This window comes from Peromyscus maniculatus, chromosome 21 (genome assembly GCF_049852395.1).
Source record: "Peromyscus maniculatus bairdii isolate BWxNUB_F1_BW_parent chromosome 21, HU_Pman_BW_mat_3.1, whole genome shotgun sequence".
In the NCBI taxonomy this organism is placed as follows: Eukaryota; Metazoa; Chordata; class Mammalia; order Rodentia; family Cricetidae; genus Peromyscus; species Peromyscus maniculatus.
Genome location: NC_134872.1, coordinates 2983417 through 3010694, shown reverse-complemented (window position 1 = coordinate 3010694; position 27278 = coordinate 2983417). Strand labels below are relative to the sequence as shown.

Genomic DNA, 27278 nt, shown 5'->3' with positions numbered 1-27278 from the left:
TGGGAATGGGAGCCCTGCAGTCTTCCTGCCTCATGCATGAGTCCTTACAGAGGCTCTGTCACTATGGAAACAGTTGAGTGGGGTGCTGGGGTGCAGCCTTAACTGTACACCCCTCCAGTGTATCAGGGAAGTTACAGGTGCCAGATCCAGGTGCAGGCTGCATCCACTGGGGAACCTTGAGCCTGGAAGACTGACAGGTTCCTGAATGATGGCTTCGTAGCCATACCAAACATGAGCTTGGGATAGAGAAGCCTGGGGACAAGGCAGGACCCGGCAAGGGACACCTAAGCCAGCCTGCTCCCAGGGAACCACCGAGACCTGAAGTCTTTAGAATGAGTCCAAACTGGCACATAGAGCAGCAGGCTAGAAAAGGCATGGTCCAGAAAGAACCTGAGGATTCTGTGAGATGTCCTCAGAGTACGGGATGGTCTTAAGACAGGGTGGGGGCAGCTCAGGAGGCCTGGGTTCTGAAGGCACCAGATCAAAAGATGGGCACACGCAGAGCCTGGGCTGCAAGGCTAAGCAGACAAGGAGGGAGGGAGGGAGGGAGGGAGGGAGGGAGGGAGGGAGAGAGGGAGGGAGGGAGGGAGGGAGGGAGGCAGCCTAGAGGCAGGGAGGGCTGGGTAGTGGGACATGGTGGCCCACCCAGGGGTCCTGGGCTGGTGAGCGAGGCAGCCAGGCAGGGTCTAGCAAAAGTCTGGGACACTCTGAGTCTAGCGGTGGCTGGCTTGGGGTAGGTCCACCTACAGATTGGGAACAAAGACAGGAGCCTAGCGAGGAGGGAGATGGCAAGGACAGCCATCTCAGGGAGGTCCGAGTAGCAGCCATGAAGAGGCCGATGCTGAGGGAGGGGGGACGTAAGTGGGTGCGGGCAGACGGAGGGAGAGTCTAGGTGGGGTGCCAGGACGGCAGCGTGGAGAGAGCAGAAATGTACGGTGGAGCCACTGAGGCCCGTGTTACTCCGATCTCAAGGGCTTTGGTATTTTTTTATTTTGTTTTAAGTTTATTTTTATTTTATTAATTTACACACACACACACACACACACACACACACACACACACACACAGTTTGTCTGTTTTTTTGTTTTTCAAGACAGGTTTTCTCTGTGTCCTGGATCTTGCTCTGTAGACCAGGCTGGCCTCAAACTCACAGAGATCCACCTGCCTCTGCCTCCCGAGTGCTGGGATTAAAGGCGTGCGCCGCCGCCGCCGCCGCCGCCGCCGCCGCCGCCGCCGCCGCCGCCGCCGCCGCCGCCGCCGCCGCCGCCACCACCACCACCACCACCCGGCTTTTATTTTATTAATTATTATTATGTTTTGAGACAGGGTCTCACTTTGTGGCCCTGACTGGCCTGGAACTCACCTGCTTCTGCCTAGTGCTGAGTTTAACGGCCTGTGATGCCACACCTGTCAAGGCTTTGTTATTGCTGTTGGGCTTGTTTGTTTGTTTGTTTGTTTGTTTGTGACAGGGTTTCTCTGTGTAGCTTTGGTGCCTGTCCTGGATCTCACTCTGTAGACCAGGCTAGCCTCAAACTCACAGAGATCCGCCTGCATCTGCCTCCCGAGTGCTGGAATCAAAGTTGTGCATCACCACTGCCTGACCAAGGCTTTGTTTTTTATAAATGGTCCTTTACATGGGAACTAAGGACAGGAAAGACCTAACCTGTCCCTGTGGGTTTGTTCAGATGCAGAGGAGGAAACCGTGACCACACAAGCGGTGCCTATCATGACCTCTGAGCCTCCTCCAGAGAAGCCACGCCTGGGGGAGCTGACTGTGACAGATGCCACCCCAGACTCCTTGAGCCTCTCCTGGACCATCCCCGAGGGACAGTTTGACCAATTCGTGATCCAGTATAAGAACGGGGATGGGCAGCCCAAGGTGGTGCGGGTGCCAGGGCACGAGGACCAGGTCACCATCCCCGGCCTGGAGCCAGACCACAAGTACAAGATGAACCTGTATGGCATCCACAGTGGCCAGCGTGTGGGCCCCGTGTCTGTTGTCGGGGTGACAGGTGAGTGGACTGTGGAGTCCAAGGTGGGACCATCAGAAAGTGGAACCTGCTGTTCTTTGGTGACTAGTAATTGGGGAATCAAAGACCAAGAACTACTCAGCACCACAGACCTGCTGTGACTAAGACTGTGGCAGCCTATGTGCCCTCCCCTGGAGCTGGCAGGTCTCCCTGGGCAGCAGGGCCATAGAGGGCTTTGCTGTGCTGGTGGATGTCAGGGTCCCCTCAGCTGGGACATAGGAGCTTAGGTATGCTGGCCAGCTGTCAACTGATCAGGGCACCAGGCCCCAAGGGGGGGTGTCTCTGAACTGACCTCAGAACCCCCTGGTAATTATGGCCACTCTGTCCTGACTTGAGGGCACCTGCTGGGGATCCCCCCCCACTCACCTCTGTGTCTCCTTCTCAGCTGCAGAGGAAGAGACCCCCAGCCCCACAGAGCCCAGCACAGAGGCCCCAGAGCCCCCCGAGGAGCCGCTCCTGGGAGAGCTGACCGTGACAGGAGCCTCCCCAGACTCCCTGAGCCTCTCCTGGACCGTCCCCCAGGGAGACTTTGACTCCTTCACCGTCCAGTACAAGGACAGTGATGGGCGGCCCCAGGTGGTGCGTGTCGGGGGCCAGGAGAGGGAGGCCGTCGTGAGAGACCTGGAGGCTGGGCGCAGATACAAGATGAACCTGTATGGACTCCACGAGGGTCGGCGTGTGGGCCCCGTGTCCACCGTGGGCGTGACCGGTGAGTGACTGTCAGGCGGGTCTGTGTGGGACGACCCTTTTCCTACCATCTTTGTGGTAACACTTGTTCTCACAGCAGCAAGGCTCTGTGAGCACTTCACTTTTCCTGGGGATATATAAATATGTTTTTAAAAAGCTGTAGTCTAGATAGGACACTGACAACAAACAGGGTATTCCACACAAGAGGTCTGGCATACCGAATCAACCGTCTATTAGGGTCTCTTATACGAGTGTGAGTGAAGGGTTACTTGCATAACTGCATGGATGACTCTAATGCAGGTGTATTACATAAAAACTGACCTCAACATGGATAATGACTCAGAAAGATCCATCCTTGGAGCTTTCTTCAGCTCCCCTACAAGTAACTGCTAATGCTTAGCTAATGTTGGGACAGACTTGGTGAATTTTGTAAGTTTCAGGAGATCCCTGAGATTTGTGAGTTTTCTTTACTTCCTGAGACTTGTGAGTTTTCTGTACTTCCTGAGCCTTTTAAGATTCATTTACTTCCTGGGTGTTTTGCTTTGTTTTGTTTTTGAAACAGTGCCTCTGTACATAGCCATGGCTGTCTTGGAACTCGATATGTGGACCAGGCTGACCTGGAAATCACAGAGCTCTGCCTGTCTCTGCCTCCTAAGTGCTGGGGTTAAAGGCACACGCCACCACACCTGGCTGCTGCCTAAGTTCTAATCAGCTTTCCTCCAGTAGAGAATGCTTCAGTTATTAGGAAAGAGCTACCCAATGCTGAGTGCCTTCCTCTGGCTTTTAAATTTTTCTCACTTTTCTGTAGTGTTCCCTGAGCCTTGGGAGTAGGGGATAGAAATGCTTCATTATTTTCTTTCATCTATTGCTGAGTATTGAGCCATTATGATACAGAAACTGTAACTTAGTTTCAGTAGTTTCACCCATTCTGAGTCCCTATAGTACTCCTCTAGTTGCAAGGAATAACTTTCCTTCCATGGTTAGTTAGTGTTGCTAGCAGCAGTAATCCGTGGATGTAGACACAGATGCTTAGAAGGCAGTCTGATGGGTGTATCATAGCCATTTAATAAAGCGATAGCGGTTGCCTCTTCTCTAGACACAGGCCTCTGTCCCGCTTTACAGTACCAGCTGTGTGTTCCCTCCTGCGGAGCGGACTTGAAGTCTAATCATTGTCATACCCACAGCGGTCACACCACGATTGTACCAGTGGTCTCTCGTCTTGCCTGCGTTGATGCTTCTGTAGTGTTCAGGGTTCGTGGACAAGCAGGACTGTTGCTGGTGATTTTCCCCCAGCAGCCTGTGCGGTGCCTGTGACAGGCAATACACATGCAAGCCAGCAAGAAGGGCCCTCCAGCTGAGTCTCAATCTGATTTCCCCACGCTCTGCAGCAAGTGTGTGGTGTCTTCAGCAGCAGGGATTTAACATCTAACCCACGGCGTTTTCCATAGCCTATGGTTTGTGGGACTTCGGAGGCCTCCTTAGCCTGAACAACTCATGGGAATGTAGCCTACTCCCCACATCGGGATTTTTGTTCAACAACCTTAAAGTATCTGGCAGTGCCCTTTCCCGCTCATGGAGGACATCTTCCCTTAGGCTCTTTAATTCATGTCCTTCCTGTTCCTCAGATGATTTTATAGATACTTAAAATATTCAGAGATTATCATGATGTCATCTATGTAACCAAATGCTTTCATAGAGGTGGACAGAATAACAACGCAGGGTCCCAGACCCATCCCATGACAAAAAGACAGCCTTGGGGGCGGGCTCTGAAGATCCGTGGTTAGCCATACCATGTAAAAACAAATTGGCCTTGGGATCCAGAGCAAAGGGGCAACATTACCAAAGCTCAGTACCGTACAAAAAGATCTCATCGTTTTCATCAATTGATTTATCAAGAGAGGGGCATTGAATACAGAGCACAGATGGAATGTACATTAGCCTGTCCGGCCTTCCATAGCACATAGATGTTTTCCATGAACCTTCCAGCCTCCTCATCCCAGGATACTGTTGTTGCTTTAAGACCACTGTGTATCTCTTTGCCCTTGATGGCCCTGAAGGACCCAGCTCAGACTCTAACCTACTGTGCCCGCCATTGGAGCTGGGTCTCCAGTTCTGACAGGCACCCCCATCATCACGTCTTTTCATCAGCCACATCTGCTGATATGATGGCTGCCGGAGGAGCGCCAGGCTACTTAAACAATTTCCATCACTAGAATGGATCCATACATTCTTGCAGGGGAGAAATGTACACTGCATACTCCAGAGGTGGTAATTGTCCATCCCTAGGTCAAGTTTAACTTTTTATTTATTCATGTATTTTATGTATATGAGTGCTCTGTTTTCATGCACATCAGAAGAAGGTCCAATCTCACTACAGATGGTTGTGAGCCACCATGTGGGTGCTGGGAATTGAACTCAGGACCTCTGGAAGAGCGTCAAGTGCTCTTAACCACTGAGCCATCTCTCCAGCCCCAAGTTCAACCTTTTAGCTCTGCACTGTCCTATGATTTCTGTCCTCTGTGAACCACTGCTCGGGCTGTAGGTCATCAGAAGGTCACTAGCCCAGCATTTGGCACTCTGTTAATTTTCCTGTGGGAACTGTCTACACTAATCTTGTCACGTTTTCCTCTGAGTGACAGGGACAGATCCTTCAGTCTGCCTTGCCTTTCTCCCACACTCTCTTGATTGCTTCTGCATTTTATAAGAACAGTTTACATGCCATTCAGAGCCATTCTGAGTTCCCAGAGATTCATGAAGGTCACATCCCATCCTGGTCCCAGCAAGCTACTGAAGCGCCGGGGGCTCTGGCTGTCCTAGAACTTGCTATATAGACACACTAGCCTCAAACTCACAGAGATCCACCTGACTCTGCTTCTCCAGCACCAGGATTAAAGACGCACACCGTCACATCTGGCTACAGATCTCTTTCTTAGCTTTCCTGAGAATATGATTTTGTCTGACTTCATGAACTGGGCATCTACACTGCCTCTCATTCCCAATCCCCCCCAGCAACACCTTCTCCCCTCCGCTGTCTTTAAGTCCTTTTATTTATGGGACTAAGTGTCCCCGATGGCTCATATGAGCCATTTCATCAGGGATTAATTTTTCCCATTTTGCCTTGGGTTATGCAGCCTTTGTTTCAGGGAGGGATGGGTTGTTATGATACTCAGTTTCTCCATCTCCGCTCAGATTAATCCCATCTGCCTCTATTTCACAGCCACACAAGCAAGGCTGTCGGAGGCTCCTTCATTATTTTCAGCTTTCCCAATTCAAGCTGTTCAGATGCTGAGCGTGCCCTGAACATCATAGTTTCCCCATACTCAGTCATTACTAACGCCCTGTCTGCATATTGAATCATGGATTTTCTCTTCCTCTCCTCATGGTAAGACCTAAAGTCTGCCATCTTCTATCCTTCCCTCCCCCTTAATTACCCAGTTCCTCCCAAGGGTTCCAAGATTTTTGGATCCTAGGATGGGCTCTTTAGCATGTGCTTGACCTGCACTCTCTTTACCTTGCTTCCTGCCAGCTCTAAGAACAGCAAGCTAACACTCCTGTCTCGTCTTCTTTTCTCTGCTTCCCCAAACCGGAGGAGGCCCATGAGCAGATAACATCTGCATGACTTTCCTGCATTGCAATTCCTCTCTTCTGTGGGCAAGTTGAGTCAGAGGAGGCAACTGAATTTTGGTTTCGCATCTTTGCCTACAGCAAAAACCATGCAGCTGACACCATAACTTGCTCACCATGAATGCATCAACCATATCAAATTTAGGAAAATGGACACCCCAGGAGTCTCACTTGGACACTCTCAGATGGCCTGGCTTGGGTTGCATGCCCTATCTCCTATAGCAGGGGGCATGAAAACATCATTGCAGCAAGAAGGTTCACCATCCCACAGCACATGAAAAAAGTGGCCGTATCCAGGTCATCCCTGCAGATCCTCAGTGCATGCCTCAGCCTCTGTCACAGTGGTCACATACCCACATCTCCCTAACTCACTTTTGGTTCTGTTAGTTCATGTCCCAGCACCAATCATGTTGGCTGACTTTCTCGAGGAGACCAGATCATCTATTCAGGCCAGATGAGATGGCATCTGGCATGTCTCATCTGGCCTGTCCAGGCTACTGAACCAACGTGTTCCCCGGGTCACTTGCAGGAATGTGGTGATCCCTACAGGAGTGCAGATGGCTCAGAGGAAGCTGCACTGCTGCAAACCTAATTCCCACACAGGCTACAGCTCAAAAAAGCTCTTTGCTGGCACTCCTGCTCAGCTTGGGCCTGCGGGAGACGTCCTCCTCTCTACAGTTGTTACGCTTCTGTAACCCTACAGTTGTTAGGCTTCTGTAAACACACTGGGGTCTTGTAAGCTTCAGGAACTTCCTGGGGGAGATTTGAGGGCAAGTTTCAGACCGGAGGAAACAACCACACACACCCACTTCCACGAATCAGACTCAGACCCAGCAGCGTACCCAGAGCCTGTTATTCTGTTCCTAACCAGATCCTGAGAACCAAGCTGTTGGTAAAGCCCCACGGCAGAGGCATCAGCCTTGAAATTTGTTGCTGAGTATGTGCGAGCCTCTGATGCTTCACAGAGGCTCTGTCCTTGTGGGGTGCATCCAGCCCATGAAGAAACAGCAAAGAGGCTAGCGTTTTCACTGTGCACCTATAAACCTGATTGATTGATTGATTGATTGATGATTGACTGATGGATGCAGTTTTTTACTTTTATTCCCATGCATCAGTTCATTCATTCCACAAAGAGCCCCATACCCTCATCTGGGCACTGTGGAGCTGAGTGTCAGTTGTCACCAGCCGGAGACCTCCAAGAACTCATCTGGAATAATGGCATCTGGGAGGGGGCGGGTCAGGTTTCTGGTGTGGTGTTCCAAGCCTGTTTGGAGCCAAGTCCTGAACCCAGCAGGGAAGGAAATGTCAAAGAGAGACAGCGCAGGGAGGCTCAGAGCCTTGTGGGGTCTGCTCAAACGTGGCCTAGGGCAGTGGCCTTGTGGGGTCTGCTCAAACGTGGCCCAGGGCAGTGGCCTTGTGGGGTCTGCTCAAACGTGGCCCAGGGCCGTGGCCTTGTGGGGTCTGCTCAAACATGGCCCAGGGCAGTGGTCTTGTGGGGTCTGCTCAAACGTGGCCCAGGGCAGTGGCCTTGTGGGGCAGGCTCAAACGTGGCCCAGGGCAGTGGCCTTGTGGGGTCTGCTCAAACGTGGCCCAGGGCAGTGGTCTTGTGGGGTCTGCTCAAATGTGGCCCAGGGCAGTGGTCTTGTGGGGTCTGCTCAAACGTGGCCTAGGGCAGTGGCCTTGTGGGGTCTGTTCAAATGTGGCCCAGGGCCGTGGCCTTGTGGGGCAGGCTCAAACATGGCCTAGGGCAGTGGCCTTGTGGGGTCTGCTCAAATGTGGCCCAGGGCAGTGGCCTTGTGGGGTCTGCTCAAACGTGGTCCAGGGCAGTGGTCCTGTGGGTCTGCTCAAACGTGGCCTAGGGCAGTGGTCTTGTGGGGTCTGCTCAAATGTGGCCCAGGGCAGTGGTCTTGTGGGGTCTGTTCAAACGTGGCCCAGGGCCGTGGCCTTGTGGGGTCTGCTCAAACGTGGCCTAGGGCAGTGGCCTTGTGGGGTCTGTTCAAATGTGGCCTAGGGCAGTGGCCTTGTGGGGTCTGCTCAAACATGGCCCAGGGCAGTGGTCTTGTGGGGTCTGCTCAAACGTGGCCCAGGGCAGTGGCCTTGTGGGGCAGGCTCAAATGTGGCCCAGGGCAGTGGCCTTGTGGGGCAGGCTCAAATGTGGCCCAGGGCAGTGGCCTTGTGGGGCAGGCTCAAATGTGGCCCAGGGCAGTGGCCTTGTGGGGTCTGCTCAAACGCGGCCCAGGGCAGTGGCCTTGTGGGGTCTGCTCAAACGTGGCCCAGGGCAGTGGCCTTGTGGGGTCTGCTCAAACACGGCCCAGGGCAGTGGCCTTGTGGGGTCTGCTCAAACGTGGCCCAGGGCAGTGGCCTTGTGGGGTCTGCTCAAACGCGGCCCAGGGCAGTGGCCTTGTGGGGTCTGCTCAAACGTGGCCCAGGGCAGTGGCCTTGTGGGGTCTGCTCAAACGTGGCCTAGGGCAGTGGCCTTGTGGGGTCTGCTCAAACGTGGCCCAGGGCAGTGGCCTTGTGGGGCCAGCTCAAACGTGGCAGGTGGTAGAGGAAGGGGAAAGTCTTGTGGTTATTGGTGGGTAGAGGAAGGGGAATTCTAGGATCCTAGAAATGGCAGTGTAGAAGGTACAGAGAAGATACGTAGTAGTCTCTGTGGCCAGCGCCACTCTGCCCTTTGGGGCTTCATTTTTATAAATGCCCTTTTACGTGGGAACTGAGAACAGGGAAGACATAACCTGTCCCTGTGTGTGTCCAGATCCAGAGGAGGAAGCTATGACCACAACACAGGTGGTGCCCACCACAACCCCTAGGAAACCCATCCTGGGCGAGCTGACTGTGACAGATGCCACTCCGGACTCCCTGAGCCTCTCCTGGACCGTCCCCGAGGGACAGTTTGACCAATTCGTGATCCAGTACAAGAATGGGGACGGGCAGCCCAAGGTGGTGCGGGTACCAGGGCACGAGGACCAGGTCACCATCCCCGGCCTGGAACCAGACCACAAGTACAAGATGAACCTGTATGGCATCCACAGTGGCCAGCGTGTGGGCCCCGTGTCTGTTGTCGGGGTGACAGGTGAGGGGACTGAGGGAGCCCAGGATGGGACCTACTAGAAGTGACCGTCAGCTCTGAGTAGGGACCAGTGGCCTGGGACTGGTTAGTACCCCAGACCTTCCGTGGCCGAGGCTGTGGCCTTTGTGCTGTTCCCTGGGGCTGGCCTGTCTCCCCCATACAGAGTGGAGACATCAAGACCTTTGCTGTACTGTGCTGTCCAGGGCCCCCCAGCTGACCCAGGAACTTGGCCATGTTGGCCAGCTGTCAGATGACCAGGACCACTAGGCCCCAAGTCGGGGGGGGGGGGCGTCTCTGAACTGATATTGGGACCTCTCTGGTAGCCATAGCTTCTCCTCAAAAGCCAAGGACACCTGCTGGGGACCCCCCCACCCCGCTCACCTCTCTGTCTCCTTCTCAGCTGCAGAGGAAGAGACCCCCAGCCCCACAGAGCCCAGCACAGAGGCCCCAGAGCCCCCCGAGGAGCCGCTCCTGGGAGAGCTGACCGTGACAGGATCCTCCCCAGACTCCCTGAGCCTCTCCTGGACCGTCCCCCAGGGAGACTTTGACTCCTTCACCGTCCAGTACAAGGACAGCGATGGGCGGCCCCAGGTGGTGCGTGTCGGGGGCCAGGAGAGGGAGGCCGTCGTGAGAGACCTGGAGGCTGGGCGCAGATACAAGATGAACCTGTATGGACTCCACGAGGGTCGGCGTGTGGGCCCCGTGTCCACCGTGGGCGTGACCGGTGAGTGTTAGTCGTGTCTACGTGGGGAAACGGGTCCAAACCACTCCTTTCCCAACCATCGTCATGGAAACACCTGTGTGTGCACCAAAGCTGCCTGGCGCCTCTGATATTTCCACAAATCAGGCTCAGACCCAGCAGTGTGGCCACAGCCCACTCTTCTGTTTCTAAGAGGATCCTGGGAAACAAGCTGCTGGTTCACGGGTCGGCCCCAGAACAGCAAAGCCCCACAGCAGAGGTGTCAGACCCTCTTGGGATGTGCTAGCCTGGCTCTCCACAGAGGGGCTCTATCCGTGGGAAGTTCTCTGGCTCGTGGAAACAGGGAAGTGGGTGGGAGTACAGAATTAGTCTGCGTACATGCAAACCTCTTCAAGCCCTCTTCCCTCCTTCCTTCCTTCCTTCCTTCCTTCCTTCCTTCCTTCCTTCCTTCCTTCCTTCCTTCCTTCCTTCCTTCCTGTCTCCAGTTTTAAACTTTTATTCCCATGCCTCAGTTCCCTGACCTGGGGACTAACTGGGACTGACTGTCAGTTGTTCCTAGTCAGAGCTCCCCAAGACTCGCCTGGCATGAACTGTGGGTGACACCTGGGGGTGCAGGGCCGTGGGTGACTCGGGTTAGGGAGAAGCTGGTGAGTTAGCTGGGGTGCAGAGGCATTAGCAAGGGGAGTTCAGCTCTGAACGATGCTGCCAGCTGATCCTCCACCACCCGGTGAGGTCCCTGAGTTCCATCTGGGGCAAGGTGTGTAGAGGGACCGCAAAGCCATAATTGTTGGAAGAGGCGGACGTCCCTCATTGCCCGGATGAAGGCTGTTCGGTTGTTTTACGGCAAATGTTCAAGTGTGCCTATGTGGAAACGGGAATCTAAACTGGCCATCACGGCACCAGACGGCCTTGTCTGATGTCCCTGTTCTGTGCCGTTGTCTGTGTTGGCGTGATTACGTAAGACAGAGCCGTTCTGGGACAGCTCTGAGAGGACAGAGCTTGACAGGCCACAGGAGTCAGGGCTGCTGACCTCTCTCAGGGTAAAATTTGGAAAACAAGATGAGTTAACATGGGTCTCACAGTTGGGGGGACAGGCAGAAGGTCCAAGTACTGCCAAGGGCCCAGAACGTGGGATGCCTCGGGGCCAGAACAGGACCCGGAGGGTCATCTAAACCAGCTTGCTCGTAAGATCACTGAGACCGGAGGTCAACCAGACATTGGCTTGGTGACAGCTTAGAGGGAAGAGTGTCAGCTGAGTGGAACAGAAGACTGGAAATACGCTAGTCTATGAGGAACGGAGATTTTGTGTGGTGTCCTCTGAGGTGCGGGATGGCCTGGAGAGGTGGATGGAGAGGGGTGGGCAGCTCAGAAGCCCGGGATTCCACACTGGACCGGGCACGGGTTCCATGCTGTACGCTGACATCTGTCGTTGGATGTCCTCAGGAGGCACAGCCGGCTAGGAGGGAGAGGCGGAGTGAGCCTGAAGGCAGGGGGAGGTCAGGCCCGGGTCAGCCCCCCAAGTGAGGCGATGGGGGCCCAGCCAAGGTCCTGTGACAGAAGAGGTGGGATGGGGAGAGTGTGAGGCAGCCAAGAGGGACAGAGCGAGAGTCTGGAGTTCAGGAGCGGCTGGGACTCAGCCTCGGGGAGGAGTTTCCAAACCCTGCTGGGGTAAAGACCTGGGCCCAGTGAGGAAGCAGACAGCCAGGAAAGGCAGGGCAGGGAGGCCCAGGGCAGTGGCCACGTGGAGCACGTTCACAAGAGGCAAGTGCAGGAGGTGGGGGACGTCACAGGGTGTCGGCAGATGTCTGGGTGGGGTGCTAGGAATGGCAGTGTAGAGAGAAGAGAAAAGATATGTGGTGGACCCATTGCGGCTGGGGACTTTGTTTTTATAAATGCTTCTTTATTCTAACTGAGCACAGAGAAAACCTAACTCGTGTGTGTGTGTGTGTGTGTGTGTGTGTGTGTGTGTGTGTCCAGCTCCAGAGGAGGAAGCTATGACCACACAGGTGGTACCCACCACAACTCCTGAGCCTCCTCCAGAGAAGCCACGCCTGGGGGAGCTGACCGTGACAGATGCCACCCCTGACTCCCTGAGCCTCTCCTGGACCATCCCCGAGGGACAGTTTGACCACTTCCTGATCCAGTACAGGAATGGGGACGGGCAGCCCAAGTTGGTGCGGGTGCCAGGGCACGAGGACCAGGTCACCATCTCTGGGCTGGAGCCAGACCACAAGTACAAGATGAACCTGTATGGCATCCACAGTGGCCAGCGTGTGGGCCCCGTGTCTGTTGTCGGGGTGACAGGTGAGTGGACTGTGAGAGCCCAGGATGGGACCCATGGGGAGGTGACCTTCAGGTTAGGTGAGCTGGGATGGATGTGTGGACAGTGATTGGTGGTCCAGAACTGGTCAGTGTCCAGGCTGGCTATGGCTGAGACTGTAGCCTGTGCATCCCTCCTATGGCTGGCGGTCTCCCTGGACCAGGGGTTCCACAGAAGACTTTGCTGTGCTGCTTGCATGAGGCCACCCTACAAGCTTGAGCATGTTGGACACCAGACCCAAGAGGGGGAGGGCATTTCTGAACTGACATTGGGACCTCTCTGGTAGCCATAGCTTCTCCTCAAAAGCCAAGGGCACCTGCTGGGGACCCCCCCACCTCGCTCACCTCTCTGTCTCCTTCTCAGCTGCAGAGGAAGAGACCCCCAGCCCCACAGAGCCCAGCACAGAGGCCCCAGAGCCCCCCGAGGAGCCGCTCCTGGGAGAGCTGACCGTGACAGGATCCTCCCCAGACTCCCTGAGCCTCTCCTGGACCGTCCCCCAGGGAGACTTTGACTCCTTCACCGTCCAGTACAAGGACAGCGATGGGCGGCCCCAGGTGGTGCGTGTCGGGGGCCAGGAGAGGGAGGCCGTCGTGAGAGACCTGGAGGCTGGGCGCAGATACAAGATGAACCTGTATGGACTCCACGAGGGTCGGCGTGTGGGCCCCGTGTCCACCGTGGGCGTGACCGGTGAGAGCTGGCCTCTGTTTGCTCTTCCCTTCTCCTGGCCCTCTCTCCTCTCCTTTCTCTCTGCTCTGTCCTCCCCAGTTGACACACCGGGCTTCCGACCCCCTCACCTGGGATGGGGGGGGTGTCAGCTCAGCTGTCCTCAGAGCTGTGCTTGCGGTCTGTCCTTCCACACAGCTTCCCCCTTCCTCCACTCCAGAACCCCACTCAGCCCCTCATTTCTTCCACCTGGGCAGCCTCTCTGGGGTTTAGTGACTCATGACATGCTCCGATTTGGGCTACCTGAGTCTGAATCGCCTCCAACTGGACTGTTTTAGCAGTGGCAGCTCCTGCAGCAGGGGGACAACCATGATGGCATCTGCTAAACCAATGGTTCTCAACCTTCCTAAGCTGTGACCCTTTATTTTTTAAAAATGATTTATTTGTTTATGTATGAGTGCTCTACTTGCATGTATGCCTGTAAGCCAGAAGAGGGCGCCAGATCTCATTACAGATGGTTGTGAGCCACCGTGTGGTTGCTGGGAACTGAACTCAGGACCTCTGGAAGAACAGCCAGTGCTCTCTCTCTCTCTCTCTCTCTCTCTCTCTCTCTCTCTCTCTCTCTCTCTCTCAGACAGGGTTTCTCTGTGTAGTTTTGGTGCCTGTCTTGGAACTCACTCTGTAGACCAGGCTGGCCTCGAACTCACAGAGGTCCGCCTGCCCCTGCCTCCCGAGGGCTGGGATTAAAGGCGTGTGCCATCACTACCACCCGGCGCAGCCAGTGCTCTTAACCATTGGGCCATCTCTCCAGTCCCCACTATAACCCTTCGTTACAGTTCCTCATGTTGTGGTGACCCCCAACCATAAAATTATTTTCATTGCTACTTTGTAACTGCGATTTTGCTACTTTTTGTTTTGCTTTGTTTTTTGGCTTTTCAAGACGAGGTTTCAGTGTGTAGCCCTGGCTGTCCTGAAACTCTCTGTGTAGACCAGGCTGGCCTCAAACTCACAGAGATTCACCTGCCTCTGCCTCCTAAGTGCTGGGACTAGAGGTGTGTGCCATCACCACCCGGCTAACTTTGCTACTGTTATGAATCATAATGTAAATATATTTGGAGATAGCATTTGATAGAGGGTCGTGACCCACAGGTTGAGAACCATTGTGCTAAACATAAGTGGTTCAGGGGGTCCCGGGTGTGAGCCGCCTGCAGCTGCCTGTGGCTTGGATGGGGTGGAGGGTGAGGAGAGGCTGTGGAAAGCTCTTTTGCAGCCTCGGGGCAGCCTGGTCCCCCCAGCAGGTTCCGCCTGTCTCCCTCAGCCTCCTCTGCTCTGTTGCAGCCTCCCTGCCCACAGAGCCCCCCATTGAGCCCCGCCTGGGGGACCTGGCTGTGGTAGAAGTGACTTCCAGTACTGTGCACCTGTCCTGGACCGTGGCCCAGGGCCCCTTCGACTCCTTCCTGGTCCAGTACAAGGATGCACAAGGACAGTCCCAGACGGTGCCTGTGAGCGGAGACCTGGGTGAGGTCACCGTCTCAGGGCTGGACCCGGCTCGCAAGTACAAGTTTCTACTCTTCGGACTCCAGGGGGGGAAGCGCCATGGCCCTGTCTCCATAGATGCAAAGACTGGTGAGTGAGGGTCCGGCACACCGCTTGCCCCCTTGTGGCGAGCGTTGGAATTTCGTGTTTCTGTGCCCCACATTCCAGACCTGCGAGTTTGGTGACCCATTTGTTTGTTAGGTCCACCCAAATCCAGACCCTGCTGTCCCCATCACGGGGCAGGCACACTTGCTTCCTTTGCTGGAGGTTCCTTCTCCCCTAGCCCTGCCCGATCACCCCCTCTGACACCCCGCAAGCTGGGTCTTTACACTTTCTAAGCAGCTTCCTCTCCTCTCCAATCTCAGACACAAAGCTCCTTCCTCGTCTTGGGGAGCTGACGATGACAGACGTGACCCAAAACTCCGTGGGTCTCTCCTGGACTGTCCCTGAGGGCGAGTTCGACTCCTTCTTAGTCCAGTACAAGGACAGGGGAGGGCAGCTCCACACGGTGCCTGTGGCGGCAGACCAGCGTGAGGTCACCATCCCCAGCCTGGAGCCCAACAGAAAATATAAGTTTCTGCTCTACGGCATGGCCGGCCGCAAAAGGCTGGGCCCTGCCTCTGTGGAGGGCACCACAGGTGAGCCCGAGCCCTGCTTCCCGCCTTTGCCCAGCTCCCAGCCCCAGCGCCTTCCAGGGACTTATCCTGTGTTCAGCCTGAAAGTCCTTACGGCAAAGGCAAGTCCTGCCCTTGGACTGAGACAACCTGAGCATTTTACACACACCACTTCCTTCCCTTACTACTGCCAAGGAAAAGGAGCTTTTAAGCTTGGCTGACATGGGTTCAAACCCAAACCCAGTCTCTGCCAGCCGCTTGACACGCGGGTAAGCAACTGGGTTTCCCCGCTGTGCTGGGGACCAGCAGCCCACTCCCACTGTGCTGGGGACCAGCAGCCCACCCCTCACTGTGCTGGGGACCAGCAGCCCACTCCCACTGTGCTGGGGACCAGCAGCCCACTCCCACTGTGCTGGGGACCAGCAGCCCACTCCCACTGTGCTGGGGACCAGCAGCCCACTCCCACTGTGCTGGGGACCAGCAGCCCACTCCCACTGTGCTGGGGACCAGAAGCCCACTCCCACTGTGCTGGGTACCAGCAGCCCACTCCCACTGTGCTGGGGACCAGCAGCGCACCCCTCACTGTGCTGGGGACAGCAGCCCACTCCCACTGTGCTGGGGACCAGCAGCCCACCCCTCACTGTGCTGGGGACCAGCAGCCCACTCCCACTGTGCTGGGGACAGCAGCCCGGCTGTCACCTGTACCCTCTTCTTCCCAACCCTGAGCCATGAGATGGAAAACGAGGCTTTGGCTGCAGCAGGACTATGGAAAAAATCTGGTGTTTTTGTGCCCATGAGTCAGCCCCCAAAGAAGGGATGGAGTGAGTCCATGACCCTTACCTCACTCCCAGGTCCCTGAGTCACCCCAGGCAGCCATCAGGGCATGGAGTCCTCTGATACCGTAATTCTTCCCTCAAACCCTCATTCTATAGGCTTGTCCAAGCATCACCTGTCAGCCGCCACCCTCACGCGGGCAGATCGTCTCTCTGCCTGGCCCTTTGGTCTCCCATCTGCCCAGCCTGGCCCCAGGGGGTTAATTCTGGACTGTGGACGGAGATGGGGGCAGCCCCAGGCTGACGGCAGCTCTCCCCATTTTAGAGCATCTCTCAGATGCTCTCCAGGAGCCTCAGTTCTGGCCACAGCCCAGCTCACGGGAAATGAAGTCCCATCTGTGCCCACCGCTTTCCCTCTCCCGTTGTGACCCTCGGGGTGACTCCCCCACCAAGCAGGACCTGACTCTAACTTGCAGCAAATGGGCACGGGGCAGGAAGCGGCTAGGCAGTACCTTCAGAGACAAGGCGGCTCTCTCTCCCCCACAGCGGGGCCGTGCAGGCCTGGCTGTGTCTTCAGGTGTCCACCCCTGAGGCCACATTTCTCTGAGTCTCCAGGGCTGGAGACTCTGAACTGAATCGTACCCACCCTCCCCTCAGCTCCCCTGGAGAAGACACCGCCGCCCCGCCTCGGTGAACTGACTGTTACAGGCGAGACCCCTGACTCTCTGCACCTCTTGTGGACGGTGGCCCAGGGCGCCTTCGACTCCTTCCTGGTCCAGTACAGAGACAGGGATGGGCAGCCCCAGACGGTGCCCGTGGCTGCAGACCAGAGTGAGGTCACCATCCAGGGTCTGCAGCCAAGCAGAAAGTACAAGTTTCAGCTCTATGGGCTCTCTGGAGGGAAACGCCTGGGACCCGTCTCTGCCCTGGGAGTGACAGGTGAGGCTGGCCCTGCCTGACCACAGGCCCGAGGAATCTGAAGACAAAGGGACTGGCCAGAGTGGATGGGTGGGTGGGAAGGGCAGGGGCCTGTCCAGAGCCAAAGAAGGGGGGTTGAGCCCACCCCAGGTGCTGACCTGTCATTTGAAAGAGCAGGAGCCAGGCCAGGCAGGAAGGAAAGGCCTCGGGGTTCCCTGATCTCCCGACTCCACTCACCCCCGTCATGTGCTGCTCCCCACTACCCCTGTGACCCCGTTGGAATGGCTCTATCCCCTTGCCTCCCTGTTCTAGGGAGCTGGGGATGTTTCTCAAATGGAAAATCACTGGGAAGTCCAATGGGCAGAGGCCACTGACACCCACTTCAGATTGGCCAGGCCAAGGGCACACGGCCAGGCACGTACACCAGCCAGTGCCACCCTCGGCTGCTCTCAAAAGCACTGAGCGCAGGCGCTAAGGGTGGAGCACAGACAGAGCCTGAGGGGCCACTGCTGAGGGGGGTCGACGTGTCAGGGGCTGGGAGAGGGGAAGTGAGTCCCTGATCCAGACACAGCAGCTTCCCAGGCTGGGCTCAGAGGGGCCCTCCTGGGCGTCAGGATGCACTGCCAAGGCAGGAGTAAAACAAATTCACAGACTGGAAGGTTCTAGAAGATCCCCTGCTCCTCCCTTTCCTCTCTGGGCTGCTTTGCCAGGACTGTGAAGTGTCTTCATCCCAGGCCAGGCTCATGACCTTTCCTTCGAAGGGCAAGATGGAAAGACAAGGCCCCACAGCACCCCGTGAAGATTCTGCCCTGGTTTCTCCCATACAGCCCCGGAAGAGGACACGTCAGCCCCAAGCCCCACTGAGGCCCCTGAAGCACCCCGCCTGGGGACGCTGACAGTGTCCGACGTGACCCCAGACTCGCTGCGCCTCTCCTGGGGTGTGGCCCAGGGCCCGTTCGACTCCTTTGTGGTGCAGTACCAGGACACAGAGGGGCAGCCCCAGGCCCTGCTTGTTGACGGAGACCAGGACAAGGTCCTCATCTCAGGCCTGGAACCCAGCACTTCCTACAAGTTCTTCCTCTACGGCCTCCGTGAAGGGACGCGACACGGGCCTATCTCCGCAGAGGGCGTCACAGGTGGGCCAGGCCCGGGCCGTCCTAGTCTGGGGGCTAGGGAGGGGGGACAGTGGCACCCAGAAGCGGCTGCCACCGAGGAGGCACCCAGGAAGAGCTGAGGTCATTTGCCCCACACTGCCCTGCCTCTCCTTCCCTGTCAGAGCACCGAACATCCCTCCTGTGGCTCTGTTCCTCACCAGCCCAACTTTTCTGACCAACAGAACCAGGGTAGGACGAGAAAAGTGACATGCTTCAAGACTTGGGGCCGGTATTGATCTGTCTCCAAACGCTTTTCTCCCGCCCACTTCCCGCAGGTCCAGTCCCTGCTGGTCAGACCCCAGGGGACCCGGGACCCCGCCTGTCCCAGCTGTCAGTGACGGATGTGACCACTAGTTCTCTGCGGCTAAACTGGGAGGCCCCGCTTGGGGCCTTTGACTCCTTCCTACTACGCTTTGGGGTCCCCTCACCAAGCACCCTGGAGCCGCGGCCTCGTCCCCTGCTCCAGCGGGAGCTGATGGTGCCAGGAACCCGGCGCACGGCCGTGCTCCGGGACCTGCGTCCTGGGACCCTGTACAGCCTTACTCTGTATGGGCTGCGTGGGCCGCACAAGGCAGACAGCATCCAGGGCACTGCCCGCACCCTCAGCCCAGGTGAGGACCCACACCGGGCGCCCCCCCCCCCCGAAGAGAGAGCATTGTGCTTTGCAGAGTGGGACCCAGCACGGGGGAGGGGGCAGGGCTCCTGGTGAGTGGGCAGAGGACTGGAAAGCACCGAGAGAGTGACCTCTGTCCTGGGAACCTACAGAGAGGGGTGCGGGGCCTCTGGAGCCAGAGCACCCGGGGAGAAAAGGCAGGGACCTGCTATCCACGCCCTCACCACTGTGCCACCCGCCCCCCCTTACTGCCCTCAGTTCTGGAGAGCCCCCGTGACCTGCAATTCAGTGACGTTGGGGAAACATCGGCGAGAGCCACCTGGGTGCCACCATCATCCAGGGTGGACAGCTTCAAAATTTCCTACCAGCTAGCAGATGGAGGTGACGACCCCTTCCCGCCATGTCCTCTTCAGCTCTCCCCTCTTGCCCACCCCACCCCTGCACACTGCCCATTCTCTAGCTGCTTCCGGGCCTCCTGGGTGACCCCTAGCCCCACCCATGTGTGTAGGCGAGCCACAGAGTGTGGTAGTGGACGGCCGGACCCAGACCCAGATCCTCCAGGGGCTGAGCCCAGACACTCGCTACGAGGTGACCGTGGTCTCTGTCCGTGGCTTTGAGGAGAGTGAGCCTCTCACGGGCTTCCTCACTACAGGTAGGAAGGACTGCCCCCAGCACCATGAGAGGGAGAGAGAGAGAACAAGGGCTTGGTGAGGGTGAAGAGGGCCAAAGGAGACCCTGGGGCTCTGACCGCCAACGAGCAAGGAGCCAGTGGAGCTGGGAGAGCCGAGGTAGGAAGAGCTGCAGGGATGCCTCTGAGCTCCCCGTTTCCGCCAGTTTCTGATGGTCCCACCCAGCTGCGTGCGTTGAACTTGACTGATGGGTCTGCCCTGCTGCACTGGAAACCTCCCCAGAAGCCCGTGGACGAGTACAACGTCCAGGTCGCATCCCCTGGGGGTGAGCATGGCTGAGCCCCCTCTGAAGAGGACTCGTTCAAGGTGGGGGCAGCAGGGTACGGCATGGCTGGGCAGAAGGTGATGCCCACCCCCACTCCCAGCCCCAGCCCTTCAGGCCTCGGCACCTGGCAGCGCTGTGGACTACCCACTGACAGACCTGGCGCTTGACACCAACTACACAGCCACCGTGCGTGGTCTCCGAGGTCCTAACTTCACCTCCCCAGCCAGCATCACCTTCACCACAGGTATAGACATGTGGGGGGGGGGGATAGGTCAAGGGAGCAGATATGGGCTCACCTCTGTCTTCCTATGTCCCCTTCCAGGGCTCAAGGCCCCCCAGGACTTGCAGGCCAAGGAAGTGACCCCTCGCACGGCCCTGCTCACTTGGACTAAGCCCGAAGTCCCACCCACAGGCTACCTGCTCAGCTTTGACACTCCCGGAGGACAGATTCAGGTACCCCACCCCCGCCTCACTGGCCGTCCGATTTCCATAGCTAGATTTGGAGGGGCCACCTCGGGCCCCTCCCACTGAGTGTCCCTTGTCTGTCTGCAGGAGATCCTGCTCCCAGCAGGAACCACCTCACATCGGCTTCTCCGCCTCTTCCCTTCCACCTTCTACACCGCCCAGCTCCGGGCCGTTTGGGGGGAGAGCCTCACGCCGCCTGTGTCCACCTCCTTTACCACTGGTACTGATACTGGAGCTTGACCTTAGGTGGGCAGCCGGAGTCTGAGACTCGGGAAAGAGGACAGACAGACTCTCCACCTCCTCCCTGCAGGTGGACTGCGGATCCCCTTCCCCCGCGACTGTGGGGAGGAGATGCAGAATGGGGTCAGCTCCTCAAAGACCACCACCATCTTCCTCAACGGCAACCGTGAGCGGCCTCTGGATGTGTTCTGTGACATGGAGACCGATGGAGGCGGCTGGCTGGTGGGTTGCTTTCGGAGCCTCGGTAGTTAGGTCGCACAGGAGCTGATGCCCAGGAGCCAGAGGCTAATGCCGCCCCTGCCTGCTCTCCAGGTGTTCCAGCGCCGCATGGACGGACAGACGGACTTCTGGAGAGACTGGGAGGAGTATGCCCACGGTTTTGGGAACATCTCCAGGGAATTCTGGCTGGGTCCGTGCCTCATAGGGCTGGGGAACCAGGGAAGGGTTGGCAGTCCTGTGGACCCCAGGACCCTGATGAAGCATGCTCCACCCCAGGCAACGAGGTCCTACACAGCCTGACACAGGCTGGAGACTACTCGATGCGTGTGGACCTGCGGGCTGGAAACGAAGCCGTGTTCGCCCAATATGACTTCTTCCGTGTGGACTCAGCAATGGAGAACTACCGCCTACACCTGGAGGGCTACCACGGCACCGCAGGTCAGGGCGGGCCGGGACAGACGGACGGGGTGGGGTGGGCCCGAGGGTGGTCCTCACCACACCTTCCCATGCCCTGCCAGGTGACTCTATGAGCTACCACAGCGGCAGTGTCTTTTCTGCCCGCGATCGAGACCCCAACAACCTGCTCATCTCCTGTGCCGTGTCCTACCGCGGGGCCTGGTGGTACAGGAACTGTCACTACGCCAACCTCAACGGTCTCTACGGGAGCACAGTGGACCACCAGGTGGGGGCCATGGAGGCGGCAGGCTGGGCTCTGGGTCACTGGGCTGCAGGACTCCCACAGGAATGACTGAACTTCGCGTGCCTCCGAGGCTCGTCTGTGAAACGGGGCCACAGTGCCAACCTCACTGGGGAAGCTTGAAAAGACCGTTTATTAGAGGGTGGAAGGCAGCAGCTTAGGATCAAGCCACGGTCCTTTGCGGCTGAGGGTTAGGCAGGGAGCGTGAGGGAGATGGGTGGGTCGGGGGGGGGGGGGGGTCACCTGCAGGAGCAGGGTGGGGTTGGACGAGTGCCATCAATGAGGTGGTGGCATTGACTCTCCTCCCTTGACAACTCTCCCCTCAGGGAGTGAGCTGGTACCACTGGAAAGGCTTTGAGTTCTCGGTGCCCTTCACGGAAATGAAGCTGAGACCCAGAAACTTCCAGGCCCCTGCCAGGGCGAGCTGAGCCCGCTGCCCGCTTCGCTCACACCCCGGTATGACTGCCGAGCACTGAGAGGTCGTGCCCGGAGAAGAGCCCCCGTGTGCCTCCACTGCCCGGCTCACCAAGGAAGCCTTCTCTACCACGACCTCACAGCACCATGTTTACAGGGGGGAGGGGAGGGGTTGGTAACAGAGCAATAAAGGAGAAACTGAGGCACGAGGCTGGTACTGGTCCTATCCTGTCAAGGGGTCCGGCCCTGGTCTTGGGGCACCGGGTTCCTGGGCTGCAGCAACACCTGGAAGGGGTTGATCAAGAGATTGAAACCAGAATAATTCTGGGGCTTTAGGCAGGGCAGGGTGCCATCTGGTGGTGGCAGCAGCGTGAAGGCCTGGAGAAGGCGGGCCAGCACCACAAAGAGCTCCAACCGTGCCAGAGGCTCTCCCAAGCACACGCGTGCCCCACAGCCGAAGGATAGCGTTCTGGGGTTCTTGCCAGGTTCCAGGAAGCGATCTGTGGGCAGTGGACAGATGGCTAGGGAAGCGCGTCCCAGCGAGGCTGGGGCTCTCCCACCCCTGTACCTGACCCCTCATACCCGGCTGGAACTGGCTGGGCAGTTCCCAGACCATCTCATCCAGGTTGGCGCCTTGGATGTTGGGGATGACGATTGTGTCCTTGGGGATGTCGTAGCCAGAGATGCTGAGGGAACGTGGAGTCAGAAGCTGCCCAGGACCCTGAGGCAGGGTGGGGGGAGGAGTCCTCACTCAGCCCTTAACCCAGGGAGTCACCTGCTAGCCCGAGTGGCGCGATGGGGCAAGGCCAGGGGCACCACGGGCCGCAGGCGCAGCACCTCGGTGATGGTGGCCATAAGTAAAGGCAACTGCGTTCGGTTCTTGTACAGGATCTGGGAGCTGGGGGCACTGGGGCCCAACTTGAGGTCTAATTCTTCCTGTAGTCGCTGCTGGATCTGAGGAGAAAGGGCAAGGCTGGAGTCTGGAGACGAAGCTTTGCCCTGGGCGGCTCACAGCAGCCCCTGCATCCAGCCCCCGAGCTGAGCCTAGAGCCCTTCTGTGAGCATGGCCCAGGCCAGGCAGTCAAGAGCAGAGCAAATGGGCCAAGGTGCCAGGAGGAGCCTCACTCTCCTCCCACAGCACACCTCAGGGTGATGAAGCAGGAAGGCCACAGCCCAGGAGAGCGTGGTGGCCGTGGTCTCGGTGCCGCCGATGAAAAGGTCCACCACTGACATGTGCACGTGCTCTTCCCGGAGCGGTCCTGCACCTTTCTGCCCTCTTTGCTGCTCCAGCCCGTGAAGCATGTAGTCAATCATGTCCTTCCACTGGCCGGCTACCAGGCTGTCCTGCAGAGGGCAGGGGGAGCAGGCTGAGCGCCCGGCAGCGGTGAGGGGGCAGCTGGGGGAGCTGGTCCCCCGGCACTGCTCACCTTGTGCCTCCTCAGCTGCTGCTTTACGATGTGGTCCCTCGTATCCTGGAGCCGATTCAGCTTCCAGAGGCCGGGATTGGGGAGGAACTGGGACAGGAAAGGGAGTCAGCTTCGAGATGGAGGCCAGCCGCCCCCCAACCCCGCCCCAACCCAGGGGGCTCTGGACTGTGCTCGCACCCTGAGAAAGGGAATTACATCCAAGATTTGGATGGACCAGTGGTTCCAGGCTTGCAGCAAGTCGTGGACACAGCTGTGAATGGTGTGTACCAGAGTGTCATCCTGCCAGGAGGGGAGGACACGCTTTGAGTTCAAGACCAGCGAAGGGTCAGGAGGGGCTGAGGGGTGGGCCTGAGGGGCAAGAGGGCAGCCTTGACCTTGTCTCCGAAAGTGAGGCTGCAGATGACACTGCACGTGAGTAAAGAGAATTCCTCGTGGATGGCCACGGGGGTGCCAGCCTGGGCTCTCATGCGCTGCAGAGGAGAGACAGGCTACATGGGCTGTGGGGACAGAGGGAAGCCGACCCCAGGAGGACCAGGCCTCAGGAGCTCAGCCTCACCTCACAGAATTCCTGGGCCAGCTGCTCTACCAGGGGCTCCATGGAGTCTCGCATGCCCAGCATCAGAGCTGAGCGAGAGAGTTTCTTATGGGCCTTCCACGTTAGAGAGTAGTCGCCTAGTGACAGGTCCAAGTCTAGCTTTTCTGCAGGAGGGATGGTGGAAAGACAGACAACTAACCAAGGAAGCCGAAGGCCTGACCTGCCTCTCCCAGTCCAAGAAGTAGCCCGGGGCAGTGGCCACACCAGGTATATCTCTGTGAGTTTGAGGCTAGCCTAGTCTACATAGTGATTTTCAGGCCAGCCAGGGCTACATCATGAGACCCTATCTTAAGAAGAAAAAGAAAAAAAGTGCCCCCAACCCTTACCATATATTATCTGAGGTCTGCCGGCAAAGTCCATCCATTTTTGGATCAGGGCCTCCTCAATGGTCCTATTAGAATTCAGCACCACCACATCTAGGGGGAAAGAGCAGGCGTCAGCAGGGAGGGATAGGTCACAGGAAGAGAGAAGACTGGCTTACCTTTCAGCCCCATGCGGATCCTGTAGACAGGTCCGAGTTTCTGAGTGAGGCCAAGCAGGTAGATAGGGAGGTTCGGCTGTAGAAAGTGCAGGAATCCCGGGGCCAGAGGTGGGAGGTGGAGGTTCCAGAGCTTCCAGTGACCCCACAGCCAGCGGGTGCCAGCCAGCAGCAGCAGCAGCAGCAGCAGCAGCAGCAGCAGCAGCAGCCACAGCCCAGGCAGCGCCATGGTGGGACGCTTGTGCAGGGGCCCTGAAGGCTTTTTATAGCTCTTGCCCCCAGCCATCCATTGCGTTGTGACTCTGACCTTTCTTAGCCTCAGGTCCTTTCCACTGTCCGTCCCACACACACACACACAGCAGTGCGTGTTCAAATTGGCACCGTCCCGTCGGCCTTGGAGATCCGTGGATCAAAGATGGGACCATCCATCAAGAGGAGCGGAAGAGACCCTGACCTTTCTGCAACTCCATCAGCTTCCTAGCATCACACATGTCAGCCCAGTGGCCCGAGGGGTCCACACTGAGCCTGGCCCCTCCCAGCATGCCTCACCTTGGACCAGCTGAGTGGAGTGAATGTGTCCCAGAGAAAAGACATAAATGGTAGTCTTTGCCCAATATGCCTTTCAGGTTTGCCTATAGTCCCTACAAGTGTTTCATTATTATTTATTATTGTGACTACTACTTTACTGTGATACTAATGGGTAAGCCCTCCCTGACTAGCTGCGGTCACACCCCATGCCCCCATTTTTGTTAAGTTTGAGACAGGGTCTCACTAAGTGGCCCAGGGTACCTTGAATTCACTATGTAGCTCAGGCAGGCCTCAAACTTTGAATCCTCCCTCAGCCCCTCAGACAGCTGGGATGACAGGCATGTCACCGTACCTGGTCCCCCACAATGCTTTGTTGTTGTTGTTCTTGGCTTTGGTTGAGGCTTTTTGTGGGAACAGAGGAGGTGCATGTGTGGAGGCCAAAGGTCAACCTCAGGTGGTCTGTCCAGATGAAAAGACCCCCGAGGTTTTGTTTCCCGGGAGCTCCCTGAATCCACCAGGCAGGCTGGCCACTGAGCCCCGGGACGCTCCTGTCTCTGCACACACACACCCCATTTCTGGAATGACAGACGTGTGTCATGGGGCTGGAGAGGTAGCTCAGTGGTTAAGAGTGCTGACTGCCATTGCTGAGGACCTGGGTTCAGGTCCCGGCATCTACATGGCTGCCCGTAGATCTATAACTCTGGTTCAGGAGTTCCAGTGCCCTCTTCTGGCTCCAGAGGGAACTGCATGCACATACATGCACAAAACACAGGGTTTTTTTTTCATTTCTTTATTATATTTTATATTATGTGTATGTATAAAACTAAACAAACCAAAAAAAAAAAAAAAACCTATGCACCACCACAACCAGACTTTTTTTTGAAACAGGTTTCACTATGTAGCCCTGGCTGGTCTTGAAGTCAATATGTAGCCAAGAATGACTTTTTTTTTTTAATTTTTATTTTTTTATTTATTTTTTAAATTAAGCTCATGATATTCATTACTTACACTCATGATATTAATCACATTTGTAGTATTCATAGATTACATTCACAGTATTCATTCAAATATATATATATATTTTAATTTTAAATGTCGAATGTCATTTCTTGAAGGGGGTAGGAGGTCTTAAATACAGGCTTACAGCACAATGGGAGAGCTCTGGAGGGCAGAAGTTCGCTACTGATGTTTTACAATCTTTCATCTAAGCTGTTAACACTATGGGTGAGATAGGACCTCTGTTGGTCTTTTCTGTATCGAACACACAGATTGCAAGCCCAGTGCCACTTTGAGATCTTTGGTAGCAGTTAACTCTGCAGCTCACACACAATTGAGTCTGTATGATAATGAGTATTCAGAGATGGGTAATGCCTGGGGGGGCACTCACCAACCTAAGACAGAGAACCTGTGTGGCCTGAACAGGCGTCTCCATGACGGGTAAGGTGACCTGCTGACATCCCCACGCAATCTAAGTCAGAAGCTCATTTTTTAATAAAAGTGGGACCTGTAGGGCCCTGGCCCCCGTTTTGGGTAACTGTTGCCTTGCTTGCTGACCTTGACCTTGATATCCTCCCTATGCTAATTCCCTGCCAGGTTCCACCCTCCTGAATGTTTGTCTGTGTATCCTGAATAATAGGCGTTAACAGCTTAGATGCAAGAATGACTTTAAAGTGATCCCTCACCAGGCGGTGGTGGCGCACACCTTTAATCCCAGCACTGGGGAGGCAGAGGCAGGTGGGTCTCTGTGAGTTTGAGGCCAGCCTGGTCTACAAAGGGAGTTCCAGGACAGCCAGGGCTACACAGAGAAACCCTGTCTCAAAAAAAAAAAAAAAAAAAAAAAATGACCCCTCTGCTTCCACATCCAAATGCTGGGATTACAGGCATGTACCACAACGCCTGGCCCAGTGACATTAATCATATGGCCTAATGAGGTGCCACATGTGGCTGTCAGAAACGTCTAAAGAGAGGCATGGCACTGCCCGGGACCTCAGCACTTAGGGGGGGACAGAAGGATTGAGTCTGAGATCAGCCTGGGCTACGTAGCAAGACCTCGTCTCAGAAGAAACAAGGCCAAGGCTCCGTTGGTGTTCGCCACACACGGAGAGGTCCTGGGTTCTTTCCTCAGCACCACACAGAAAAGCATCAGGAGACAAGAAGCCAGAGCCCACCCACTTCGGAACAGTGTGTGCCAGACGCTGTCCTAACTGCCTCCAACCATGCTACACAGGCTACACCGTTGTCCCTGTTCTTAATGAAGATGCTTGGGGCCAAGGCAGCGCACAGCTGCTCAGGCAGAACCAGGCTCCAATGGGCAGCAGGTGCAGAATCTGGACCTCTGACTACCATTAGCTGCCCTCCTAGGCTGCAACAACAAGATGACCCAACTCCAGCTGACTTAAAAAAAAAAAATGACCATAGATGTGTGAGGAGTCTCAGAGAACCCAAAACTAGGAAAGGAGAAGAGGGGACCTTGCTGGCCTTGGTAGGCCAGAGGTCAGGGATGGCAGACAGGAAAAGGCTTCCCATGTGCTCTTCCAGAAATACTCCATGCCCCTCTAG

The 27278-nt window shown here is 56.6% G+C and overlaps 2 protein-coding genes across 10 annotated transcripts in view; one reads left to right on the top strand and one right to left on the bottom strand.

Annotated features, from left to right (window-relative positions):
• The window catches only part of Tnxb (tenascin XB), a 67188-nt gene extending 45291 nt beyond the window's left edge, over positions 1–21897 (top strand). For 8 of the 9 annotated variants that reach the window (XM_076558261.1, XM_076558257.1, XM_076558255.1 and 5 more), the window contains 22 exons: positions 1686–2012; positions 2416–2739; positions 9097–9414; positions 9812–10135; positions 12089–12415; positions 12795–13118; positions 14433–14720; positions 14996–15268; positions 16675–16956; positions 17763–18071; positions 18365–18700; positions 18961–19083; positions 19211–19354; positions 19537–19656; positions 19757–19900; positions 19979–20109; positions 20209–20341; positions 20432–20583; positions 20674–20770; positions 20857–21018; positions 21099–21262; positions 21604–21897. In XM_076558261.1, the coding sequence (XP_076414376.1) occupies positions 1686–2012; positions 2416–2739; positions 9097–9414; positions 9812–10135; positions 12089–12415; positions 12795–13118; positions 14433–14720; positions 14996–15268; positions 16675–16956; positions 17763–18071; positions 18365–18700; positions 18961–19083; positions 19211–19354; positions 19537–19656; positions 19757–19900; positions 19979–20109; positions 20209–20341; positions 20432–20583; positions 20674–20770; positions 20857–21018; positions 21099–21262; positions 21604–21705 (4904 nt within the window). In that variant the 3' untranslated portion in view covers positions 21706–21897. The remainder of the gene's footprint in view (positions 1–1685; positions 2013–2415; positions 2740–9096; positions 9415–9811; positions 10136–12088; positions 12416–12794; positions 13119–14432; positions 14721–14995; positions 15269–16674; positions 16957–17762; positions 18072–18364; positions 18701–18960; positions 19084–19210; positions 19355–19536; positions 19657–19756; positions 19901–19978; positions 20110–20208; positions 20342–20431; positions 20584–20673; positions 20771–20856; positions 21019–21098; positions 21263–21603) is intronic. The other variant, XM_076558259.1, reaches the window with a different exon arrangement.
• On the bottom strand, positions 21891–24420 carry Cyp21a2 (cytochrome P450 family 21 subfamily A member 2). The gene is made up of 10 exons (XM_006995594.4): positions 24195–24420; positions 24040–24129; positions 23675–23817; positions 23493–23588; positions 23296–23397; positions 23119–23205; positions 22835–23035; positions 22467–22645; positions 22274–22377; positions 21891–22191 (listed from the first exon to the last, which is right to left on the bottom strand). The coding sequence occupies exons 1-10, from the start codon at positions 24418–24420 to the stop codon at positions 21923–21925; spliced, it is 1497 nt and encodes a 498-aa protein (XP_006995656.3). The 3' UTR covers positions 21891–21922.
• Positions 24421–27278: the final 2858 nt, after the last annotated feature.